Here is an 11,813-nt window from a genome sequence, read left to right on the forward strand (position 1 = left end):
ATTTCTTCAGTTCTCGTCATATGTTCATTGCTTACGTTCGTTTCACTTCTTTCCGGTAAGGCGGAACTCATCCCACCTCCAACAGGACACACTTCATACCTCTTGGTCGAATCCTCCGCGGAGTTTAAAGTGTTCCCATTTGTGTCGATCCATAGACAAGAGGAAGGAGCGACACTCCCTTTCTCTCCCTCTCGCCCCCATCATTGCTGGTTGGGCGCTTGTCCTAGGACAGGTCCCACCGTTGCCCCAGTCGGACCGCCAAGTCTCTTCAGCGACGTCTTTAGAGGGCACTCCGCCAACGTGTGACCCGATTCATCACACAGGAAGCACTTGCGTCCGTTCCTCGGCTGGGTGTTCCGAAATCCGCTAGGAGGGTCACGCTCACATTCAGGACCGATGTGGCCCACTTCCTTACAGTGAGGACAGGTGGCTTTGCCGCGGCGACAGTGAATTCGACTACACCCCAGAGTGTGACACCGACCGCACACGAGAAGACCATCTTGAGTACGCAAGTCCGGACCCACACGAACGCCCCTGATAGGCGTAATAGGAAGCGTTACGGTAGGCTGATAGTGCAGAGAGGGGTTCGGATCAGGAGGAGAGTAGGCAGCAGCTACATTCATCGCCGGGGAAGCATAGGCGGTCGTCAGGGGATGCTCCATCAACTGCTGTTGCTGTTGAAGTTGTTGCTGTTGCTGCTGAGCGAGTAGATTCTGCGTCTGCTGCATCATGTATATCATGCGTTCGAGGACAGCGTTCTCTTGGGAAGCTTTAGGGGACGGCACATTGTCGAACTCGGAGTCGTCTTCAACCGGACGATGCATATTCCTAAGGAGCAACATGGCCACAGCCGCAGGGATGGAGTCAATCATTGTCGTGGTGAGAGCGTTCCTCCAATCTCGGTTCCGAAGTCCAGACAAGAAGTACTGGTAACGCATCTGAGGATCGTAGCACTGAGCATCATCGCAGAGACTTGAAATCATGTCGCCCCACACTTCGGCGGACATTCCCCTGGGTCGCTTAGTGTTCTTAAGGTTCTCAATCAGTTGCAACGGGGTCTGACTGATGAACAGGTTGTGGAACCGAGTTCTCAGAGCCTCGAAGCTGTTGATGCGCGAGTACATCCACCAATCTTCGCCGACCTTGCCTTTCAAGCATTCACGGAAAGCGCTAAGTCGCAGGGGTTCGTCCAGCCCGATTGTGGCGTTCTCGAAGGCCTCCCAGAAGGATCGAGCTTTCTCTACCGACGCTTCTTCCGAGTAAAAGGGTTGGAGCATGCGGATAGCGTTCCGGATGTTAGTGGGCATACCATACTGGCCACTAGTAGTCGAAGGCGTATTACCATACGTAGGCGAGGAGTAGTAGGAGTTACCTCCATATTTTCCATACGCAAGACCCTGATGGGTTCCGGCAGAAGCCGTAGCTCCTCCGTTTCCTTGTGAAGCTCGGGTTGTTCCCGTAGGGCCGACTCCGTACGCGATTCCACTGGTAGTCGAAGTTCGAGACCCCGGGCCTTGTGTAGGAATTCGAACGGTAGGCGATGAGGTCTGGAAAGGAGCACTCTGAGGAACGGGGACGGTTACTACAGGAGCGTTCCCCCCGCCACCTCGCAAGTTACCAGAGGGCAGGAGACCCCAAGGAGGAGCGTTCGAGGTCCTCGGAGGAATACTTGCCGGGGAAGCACGTCCACCGTTTTCAGGGACAATCAGTAGAGAGAAGAACGGGTTGAAGTCCTGCCCATATGATGTATTCGGGGTTCGGATTGTGAAACCTTGGTACGACGGGATTGCATTCCTTACTCGAGTCGTAGGAGGGGGAGTCCCCACGAGACCGTTCCCACCGGTTCTCTCCATAGCGACGGCAATCTCAGGAGGAGCCACGGATCTCAACCAGTTGAGGGAGTTGAGCCAGCCTTGCACCGTACCTCGGCCGCCGCCGCCGTCCAGGGTCAGCATGGGGCCCAATTCTTCCGTAGTGAAGGTCGCAGGGACCCCGGAGCCCAAAGCGTCTGCGGGTGGCTCGACACCAGCACTAGAGCTGTTCCCTCCAAGTCGGTTAGCCGCTTGATCTACGATATTCTGCACGTTTTGGAGGCCTTGCGTAGTCGACAGACTGGGTCGCATCCTCGAAGGCAGACTCCCAGTCTGGCCTTCGTTCTCTCGGATAGTGGCGCTCTCATCTTCTCTGTTGCTAGTAGCCGACATCTTGTCCTTCCTTCTGACGCTCTCCGCGAGACTTCACTTGGAACAAGACCTTCTCCAGCAAGCAGACTACCCTGCTTCTCCACCAGATGTTGTATACCTCCTCTTCCGTCAAGGGTCGGGTAGTCCGCGGCTGTTCAGGGAGTACGGTCTTGTTCAGTGGCTGCAGGAACGGTAGATAGGAACACTAGAGAGTTAAAAATAAAAGTTTGCTGATTGGCTTGGCTTCCTCTTGAGTAGAAGGAGGGAAATATAAGACTGAGAGCTAACCGGAAGAGAGGTCTAACACCTTCTCGGCCTAACATACACTACACTTCATATTAAAAAAAAGGAAGGATTCACTTCGTTTGTTGTCGGCCTTCGTGGGACAACGGAGAGCTTCTGGGAAGGGACTTGATGTCGCGAAGTGCTTTTGGTCCCACGACGCCAAGACACCGGCGTTCTGGGGCCCCCTTATAGGACCACCCTAACGGGCTCGGTCAGGGGCACGTGCGTTGTTGGGTATAACGGGAACCACCCTAACGGGACGGCTGGACGAGGAGTGATTCCAGGGTCTCGAGTCATCCCGACGGGAGGCAGAGCTCCTGGAATGACCCCTCCGTTCCCGGGTACGGGACACATTGCCTTGAGAATGACGGCGTAGACGGAGCTCCTCTGCTTGATCTCGTCCAGGAAAAGGGCATAGCGAGCCACCATCTCGAACGTGAAATGCTACCGCATGTGGCCGGGCGCAGGCAGTACTCGCACATGCGGCGCGGTTGTTGATCGTGCACAGCGTTGCCATCAGCGTACTGGTTGAGTCTACCTCAGTGTTGTAGTCAATCAAATAGATGCTAGGAGACGCTCGGCCAATCCGAGGCATGACGCAGTAGCTTGATTAATAGCGCCATAATCACCAAACAGGTACGCCATGCCTGATTACGATAGGTGGATAGCTCCTGGTTTTATTAATACATGCGCAATTTGAATGGGCCGTCAGTTCACCTTTCTCCATCAGCGTAATGACGAGGAGCCCTAGCTTGACCCGAACCTTGTGAAAATACACCCCATTGATAGTCACGCTGCTTTCCAGATAAAAAAGAGAAGGTTTGAACATAAAGCCATATTGGTCTGACTTATCGCCGCTAATCACGAGTCACAGATTTCTGGACCATGTGATTAGCTGATCAAACCTACCTGCCAACCGTGAGAACCACTAGTAAGATTATTTGACTAGTGTGCGGAACGCGTACAATTAGCTAAAAAATTTCTTCAGTGCTTGGAGATTTTCTTAATATCAATAGTACAGTGCCCACGGTAGTTAATCACGCTTATTAATACATGTACAGTCATGCACCTCCAATTCGGCAGGGCGGACCATATCAACAGTGCCAGGGCATAAGTGCACAGCGTAAAGCAAAAAACAAACGCAAATCCAGTGCACTTCTATTTTATTTGTTAATTCAGTACCAAATATACGCCAATCTTCTGCAAAATCTTGGCGTCAGACGCGCGAATCGAGGGCGCGCAACAGCGTTTCCGGTCGCGATAGGCGTCCGGCAAGGCGGCAACTTCCGCGGACCGCTTAAGAATACTCTGGACGGTAGTGCGCTTTACTGCTTGGGGCCCCCAAGTTGGTAGGTCTTAAAGCGCTCCGTTGCCCAACGAGCAAGATCGAAGTGAGAGCATGCAGGATCTGACTTGTGCTTCTCGCACAAAGACTGCTTTTGTGGGACATGTAGGAGGAAGGGCGATGTCCCATTGTATTTGGCGGTAAAAATCAAAGTGTGTGTTTGTATGAAGACGTCCGATCCAAAATTTAAACTCAGATCGATGCGACGTGTCATCCCTCGGCGACGAGGGGAAAACCGTTGAGGTTAATTGCTAGGGTGGTGATGGGCAAAGGTAATTGCGCATCCGATTCGCGTAATCATAAAATCTGGCAGGGTATCGACTGATACCGGTGCCGAATTGAAGGTGCACGACTGTATATGCGGATGGGTAAGCCTGAATAAACATATATATTTTAAATTTCGAAAAGACGGCCAAAAATTTCCATGGAACGAACGTTAGGTTTGTTATAAAACCGAGAAAACTCTGCGAAAGTGATTCTTCTCTTTTTTTGTCGCCAACGTCATGTCCACGGCTGCTTAAGTTTAGTCTCGCCGTCATTCTCAAAAACCTCTTCTCGACGAGATGCCTCTGCCAAATATTCCTTTCGCGTATCCAATTATTCTACAATCCGTACGCACTCACAAGAATCTTCAATGTCCTCACGGATCGAAGAATGCGCGCTGTCTGCAAGACAATCGTGATTATTACGAGCAGATTTGTCTACACCACGGAAATCACGAAGAAAAGGTCGCCATCCAGTCTGTCTATAACAAGCGATTTCTTACGGTTCTCTCGACTGGTGCGTGTAATTTCGAAGCGACACAATTCGGTCCTCGCGAATATTTCAAAATGGAGACAGATTCAGAGTGTTCTCTCTTTTTTGTGTCGTGTCAAACGGGAAATGTGCTACAATGTGGGGTCGACGGCGTCGTCAAGTGCACCAACACGAATTATCAACGCAACGAGTCGTGGCGGATCCTGGAGCCTCGTGTGGGTTTAGTAGATCACTCGGATCGCCCAAAACCTCGTATATGTTGAATACGACTACGATCAGACGTGCGGGTTTCAATAAATAAAACTGCGGATCACAATTTTTTTCTTCCGTTTGTCGGGTCAGTTCACGTAACAGCGAGGGGAATGTAAGTTTCATTCTGAAGGCCAGTCTGCTTTCTTCTATAGATTTCCATCTGTCCTAGCCAGTCATATTGCACAATGTACAGTAGAAGCCACCTTTGGCACTCTCCTTCTTCATCGCACTTGCCATTTTGTGCTCATCTGATCAGCACACCCAAAGCTTCGCCATGGATCTAACCGAGATTCCGTTTAACTCATCAGTGATCCTTCAGTCAATCCGCAAAGGAAAAAGCTTGCAGAACCCGCTTGGCTCCAAGAAGGCTCGCTGTTTAACCGACAACCGCGATCGCTACGAGCAAGTGTTCTTACATCGTGTCCGTGACGACAAGATCGCCATCCAGTCAGCTCACAATGGACGCTTCCTCCAAGTTCGTGCAAATGGAGAGTGCGTCTTTGACCCTAAAGAGCCTGGCGAGTGGGAGCTCTTCACCATGGAGACGGACTCGAGCTGTGCGCTGTACTTTGTGTCGTGCCACACGGGGAATGTCCTTCATTGCAACGACAGCAATGAAGCCAGGTGTGCAAACCAGAACCGTCAAGACTGGGAGGCGTGGAGGATCGTGGAGCCCCGTATAAATTCAATTGCCACCCACCCGCAGCGAGCTGTGGATCACCGCTACGTCCTTGCGGGCAAAGACCGTCAGCACTTGGTTCTGGAGCTCGCGAGATGCGGGAAGACACCGACCGAGATCGAGCAAATTGTGACGAGCCTGTTTGATGCTCCACTTGCCATAGCTTCAGGCTCGGCTCTTGCTGTTCAAGTCGACAAGGAGTAGGCAAGGCAGATGCTGGATTTCTTCCATACATCTTGCATTCATTTACTGTTTATGGATGGCACCACGTTTAACAGCAAAAAATCTCGCTGTGCTCAAGGCGGCCTTATACGGAGAAGCTAGGAGAATCGTCATGACTTTTAACCTTATCTTGATCATCTTTTCAGTTTCACCAACATTTTGTTTTGTGGTATTTAACAATTATTACTAGGCGGGGCACGATGATACCATACATACAAGTCAGCACTTGGGAACCAAGTGGGTCGGCGAATTTCTCTGTCGTGAACTTAGGCCGTGTTCGGCTTGGAGGGCTTGTTCGAAAATAAGCTAGAGCTGTAGAATAGTCGTTTTGTTAAGTAAAATAAAGATAAAATAAGTGATCGTGTTCCCCAGAAAAAGACTGGATTTGAAGGCGCAAAGCAGGACGATTCAAAATTCAACCCAGAGCTAAATTTTGAAACCAGTCGTTTGGAGCTATCCTGCTGGATGTCATTTTTTGTGTTTCTTAGCGGAATAAAGCTGGTTGAGACATTCCAGCTCTTTAATACCAATTACAGCTGGTTTTAGCTTAAATCGAACACGGCCTTAGAGTTTATTTAAACTTAGCATTATTTGTAGAGGCAATAATTAGAATACATGTAGTCCGAAGAATAGATTTAGGAGCATGCTATTTGGGTGCCAACCGTAGCTTGCCAGATCCAATCGCATTCTCATTGGATTGGGCACGTGTCGTCAGCGTTTGACGAAAATAGTTTGACGGAATGCTTATATCGTAGAAGTACATGTTCTACGTAGTGCTTATTATAAGTACTAACATTATAATACATAGCGCCAGACTACATGTAGTAGAGTCAATATAAATTAGAACGACACGCAGTGTCAATATAATTTCTGACTTCTGAACGGGGTTCAGTTATTCACTGACAGTGAGCAGATATGAGAAACTCTAATGGTGACTTGAAGTATTTTATCAAAAGTGAATTCGGCTATGAGCGGCGGCAACGAAGTGCCAAGCCCACTTCATCCTATCAAATGCTACAAGTTAATTGCACAACCTGCTCGTCGAGACTTCTGATGATGACGACGGTCGTCATTATCAGAAGTTCCGTGCTAGCTACTCGCAGAAAGGTTCGGGCAACTTTACTCAAGTTAACCCATTTAATGCGAAAGTTAACCCATTCAATGCGAATCATGACTCATTTTCCATCCCGCCATTCGAGCTTTTCCCTTCCCCATGGATCTTACCGACATCCCGTTCAACGTGCCTGTGATCCTCTGGTCGTTCTTTCGCCAAAAGACCCTGCAGAGCCCTTTCGGCACCAAGAAAGCGCACTGCCTGACCGACAACCGCGACTTCTACGAGCAAATGATCTTACGTCGTGTCCGTGACGATAAGGTCGCCATCCAGTCCGTTCACAATGGGCGCTACCTTCAAGTTCGCTCAAGCGGGGAATGCGTCTTCGACTCGAAAGAGCCTGGAGAGCGTGAGTTCTTCACGATGGAGACGCACTCGAACTACTTCTGCTGTGCTCTGTACTTCGTGTCGTGCAACACGGGACTCGTCCTTCAATGCGATGAGAACGATGTCGTCAAGTGTGCGAACCAATTGCGCGAAGTTTGCGAGGCCTGGAGGATCGTGGAGCCCCGTACAAGCACTGCCCCAACTACCACCGCACTGCAGCGAGTTGGCAGCCAACGCTACGTTCTGGCCGAAGAAGATCGCCAGCGTGTAGTCGAGGAGCTCGCTGGACGCGGAAAGACTCCAGAGGAGATCGAGCAAATCGTCATGATAGTCGTTGATGCTCCTGTGGCTACCGCTTCGACCTCACCTCTCGTCGTACCAGTCTACAAGGCGTAGACTCAGTTCACAGCAGCCCTGGGTATCTTCATGTTGATAACAGCGTATTAATCTCAGCGTACCGGAACTTGCTGGCTCGTACTGGAGAGTGTACCATCAGTAGACGAGAGGAGAGCGATTCGATTAGCCTCATAGTCTTCTACTAATTCATCCATCTTCACTTGAACATCATCTGAATAATCTCGCCATTGTTGCAATGCATCTTGCAGCACTGGATGTTCCATACTCAACGTCTCCACTAGCAGCGGCAAGTACGGATTCTGACGACTAGTGTTCTCATCGTACACTTGCTGGAAAGATGTAAACACCTCTGACAAATTCGCCATAGGAGCCAACAAATAACGTCGACACCACTCCACTTTCTTCTGGCCAAGATTGTGTACACGTTTGGCCAACCTACGCAGAATCTCATCCTGTGTACACCATGCGGTTCGCCAGTACTCAGCCTCTCTCCGAGCAGCCATCATGTCGTTCTCAACAGCAGTATATCTAGCATGCAGCTGCTTCAGCATCGTCTTCGCTTGTCTCTCGCGTTCTTTCCCACCCCCAAGACCTTTTGCACTGGACGATAACGTCGTCATAATATCTCCAGCTGTTACACCGTCGTCATTTGCTGCATTTCGAGTTGACGTTGGCACCACAACACCAAAAGCTGCAACTTCGAGAAGCAAATCCCGTATACTTCGTCCCAGTTCATACGCACTCGAGCGTAGAGGGTCAATAGTTGAGACTTTCGGGGGACAATGCTGCAGCACTTGAGCGCTCAGAGCATCCAGTTGTGTCGATACAGCAGCCAGCGTACTCTCTAGTTGCTTCACTCTATCAACTCGCAGATGCGCGATACTTAACGGCGCTCCAGTGTAGAGCTCACTCATCTTCATCGACGTGTCCTGGCTACGTAAAAATGGGGTTGACACGTCACTAACACGGAGCTTTGACTCATAGCAGACGTTCGTAGCGGTAGCTGCGCCTCGAATTTGTGCCTCTACACGCGTCAGTTCGTCCATGAGCTTATCAGGTACAGCCAACATCCACTTGATCGGCTGTCGAGCTCCAGTCTCTTCTGGTTCAGTCGTATTCTGTTCGGCGCCAGCAGCTCTAGCTTCTTCCTTCCCAGCTTCAATTACAGAGCGCCAATTGTTCAGCGCACACATCAAATTCGTTTCAGCATTGTCATGAGCCTGCATCGCCTCTTGTAGGAGCCTCACTTGTCGCTGAAGCTGCATGTTCTGTGCTTGCAATAGTCTCATGCGCTTCTGTGCGAACTCTACGGAGTCCAGATGAGCATCCAGCATTCCGTTGTTGGAGTTATCGGACTGGAGCACGGCGTTTAGAGCCTCTAGTTGCTTGATTTCTTCCCGCAGTTTAACGTTCTCGCTCGTTAACGCGGCGTTTTCTTCCTGTAAAATCTGCATTGAGTTCTTCTTAAACTTCGATGCGAAGTACGATGGCTTGCTTGGAAGTGTCCGCTCGATTGAAATACCCGCTCCAGTCTGGTGACGACTTGTTCGCGCTTCAAGCTCGTCTTGTTCGAAAGGTGAATCGATCGTCGTGTCAAAGTTCCAATCTAACGCTGTGTTCTTGTTGTTCGAAGAAGACTGGGAAGTGATGCTGTCTTTTTTACGAGTAGCTGAGAGACAGCGAAGTCGATTTGAAGTCGGTTTTAATGGAGGAAATCTCGTGCGGCGTGTAACTTCGTCGTCTTCGGCTGTGTCGTCTTGGATGTCGCCACGATCGTCTTGTGCATCGTCGTCCCTTTCACATCTTGTGTCCTGACGCGATGCAGCATAACGCGCGGCAAGTAGTGAAGAGCTATTGGTACTGACCCCACTTGCCGCACTCCGTCGCGACGATTTGATCCGCGTGAGCAAATGTCGAAATGCTTGAGCACAGCATTCTTTATCAAACACAAGCTTCTGCCAGGTAATTAGCGCTGGTGCTCCCAGTCTCTGCAAGGAATATGGTCTTTAGTATGCACTGTCATTATTGAAGAGGTTAAGGCCAACGTACCGCCAGTTCCGCAGCTGTTACTTGCATAAAGTCCGCTCGATAGTTTTCCTCCTTTTTCCGCACCACGACTCGATCTCTAAGTAGTAATATGTCAACAAGTAGCTCTCAATAGCTGCATCAATGTTTACTACATGTAGAAGCAGAATTGCAGCTCACACACACGTCGTCGAGCAATTTGTCTGCCTTGCGCTCAAGTTTGCGGTCTCTGCTCTTGATTTGCAGCTCATCCGCCACTACACCCGAAGAGACTTGCTGCAGTACGTATACAAAGTCGATTTGACACTGAATGTGAGCTTTAGCAGTCTAGAAACAATAATAATGGACTGATCCGCACCTCTCGGAAGAGAGCTATAAACACCGTCTCCTTGACTCTCCACGGCATATCGCGCAGCTGTGACGCCGACTGCAGCAAGAAAAACCCACTAAAACGCATGTTGACGGACAGAGATAAATATGTAAGCCTTACCAGCTGCGCTAGCGCAGGCAGCGTCGCCAGGTCCTGGTGCAGGCGGTCCATTATTTGCGCACTAAGTGGTTATGCTATGTGGAGTACACGAAACTAAATGTTTTGTGTGTCAAACACAAAACGATATTGAAGATGGTCAGAGCTTCCTCCGTCCGTGCCAATTCACAAGCATCGTTATGAGTCCCGATACTACTTTGGTCGTCGATATTATGTCGGGGGATTGGGGGTCCTAACGTCGCAAGGCATGTGAGCTGTGAGCTTACCTGCGTGTCGAGTGCCAGTGCAATGCAGTCTGCCAGTGTCCACTGCCCCTGTCTACAAGCCACTGTCCACTGCCAGTGTCTGCAAGACACATCTCAAGGACACTCATGCACCTCCTGGCAGTGCAGCTTCCGGCTGCACTACAACCGGCTACACTGAGTACACATGCGTGCAATGGCGAAGAACTATACCGAAGACTGTATGCACAAGGACATCGTTAGCTATGCGCTGCCAAGATGGTGTGCTCAACGAGAGTGCGTTTATTTAGACATTTGTATTGACTTTTTTGCTATTTGTATTCTAATCTACCTGTTGCGGAACAGCGGTGTTCTGGCGGAGGCTGCTCCCCACTTTGCGTTTTGACGCCTGCCGCTTACCCGAGAGCAGTAGAGAAGAGCAGCCTCATCAGACACCGCGGTCCTGTCGTGGCCTCTTGCCCGGATTTTACGTGTTTACACATTTCCTTGATTACTTCTCTAAAGTTGATCCTTAAGTGTATTTACATTTTAATGGCACCTACTCTTAGAAGCGATCGACACATGGAGAGCAATCCCCCGTGTCGAACCCTACGTCAAGAAGTCTGTTGTGGTGGTGTATGAGGACAGCTATTGCGCTACATCTCCAATTCAACTTATCTTCACGACCCCATGCAGTGTATTTCTCCCACTGCTGCTCAGTGTGAGATGATATTTGGCGGTCCAAATGCTGGTTATGAAAAGAAGACAGTGTATTGACATCAGTTCAGAGTTTGCCGACTCCAATTCCGCTCCCGCGTGGTCGATTCGTTCCGGGGAAAAATTTAGCGCGAAGGGGGAAAACTAATTCCCCGTATCTATATATTCTTTGGGGAGCCATAAAATTTGCCATGATGGGCAAGTGCCACCTCAAAGGCAACTGACGGGCCGCTTCTTATTTTTAACGATAATTCAGCATTAAACGGCTCGATCGGAATGGCTTCGTACTCAACATCGTCTTGTAAGGAATCAGAAGCTGCTAACTTCATCGTTGATACCTGGAATGTGAACACAGACAGATGTTTTGGTTATTGAATCTTCTGTACGAGCAAAATGGTCCTTCCAATAGCTATTTCGTCGCCTATCTCAACTCCAGCCACGACCATTTCACCTCCAATAGCGTGGACTCCTATGCCTTCATAAACTTCACCTCCAGTCACGGAGATCGAAGCTCGTCTTAGCACCATGCCCCCCTCTTGGTTGTGGGATGTGACCCTACCTCGAATCTTCGAGGGATATCATCGCCGTCAACACTCTCAATCTCCAGGGCACCGTCGTATTTCGTACCGAATTCATGTTTGCTTGGGCGAAGCTTTTATTGGTCAGGTACGCTACATACAGAAGGGGTTGTTTTCGCACTCGCAATCAAAAGACATGCACGGTGTCGACGAGAGCGTCTGACCGACCAGGTTGATATTGTTGGATACGTATCAGCACTCCGAGTCTGCATACATTGTGATGGTTGCCGTGCTGTCCGCCACATTTATGGAAACTTGTTCTACC

General features: G+C 49.8%; 3 protein-coding genes across 3 annotated transcripts; 2 read left to right on the plus strand and 1 right to left on the minus strand.

Moving 5' to 3' along the window:
- Window positions 1-4,376: 4,376 nt before the first annotated feature.
- PITG_12954 (uncharacterized protein) lies at window positions 4,377-5,845 on the plus strand (the record flags this gene model as incomplete). Its single annotated transcript, XM_002900459.1, has 2 exons — window positions 4,377-4,593; window positions 5,130-5,845. 2 exons carry the CDS (start codon window positions 4,377-4,379, stop codon window positions 5,702-5,704), a joined length of 792 nt encoding a protein of 263 aa, XP_002900505.1.
- Window positions 5,846-6,935: 1,090 nt separating this feature from the next.
- Window positions 6,936-7,559, plus strand: PITG_12955 (uncharacterized protein; the record flags this gene model as incomplete). Its single annotated transcript, XM_002900460.1, has 1 exon — window positions 6,936-7,559. One exon carries the CDS (start codon window positions 6,936-6,938, stop codon window positions 7,557-7,559), a length of 624 nt encoding a protein of 207 aa, XP_002900506.1.
- A 53-nt stretch (window positions 7,560-7,612) lies between these two features.
- Window positions 7,613-10,086, minus strand: PITG_12956 (uncharacterized protein; the record flags this gene model as incomplete). The annotated part of the gene is made up of 4 exons (XM_002900461.1): window positions 7,613-9,508; window positions 9,726-9,821; window positions 9,904-9,972; window positions 10,036-10,086. 4 exons carry the CDS (start codon window positions 10,084-10,086, stop codon window positions 7,613-7,615), a joined length of 2,112 nt encoding a protein of 703 aa, XP_002900507.1.
- Between the last annotated feature and the right edge of the window lie 1,727 nt (window positions 10,087-11,813).

The sequence above is a fragment of the Phytophthora infestans genome, genomic scaffold (assembly GCF_000142945.1).
Source record: "Phytophthora infestans T30-4 supercont1.25 genomic scaffold, whole genome shotgun sequence".
Lineage (NCBI taxonomy): Eukaryota > Oomycota > Peronosporomycetes > Peronosporales > Peronosporaceae > Phytophthora > Phytophthora infestans.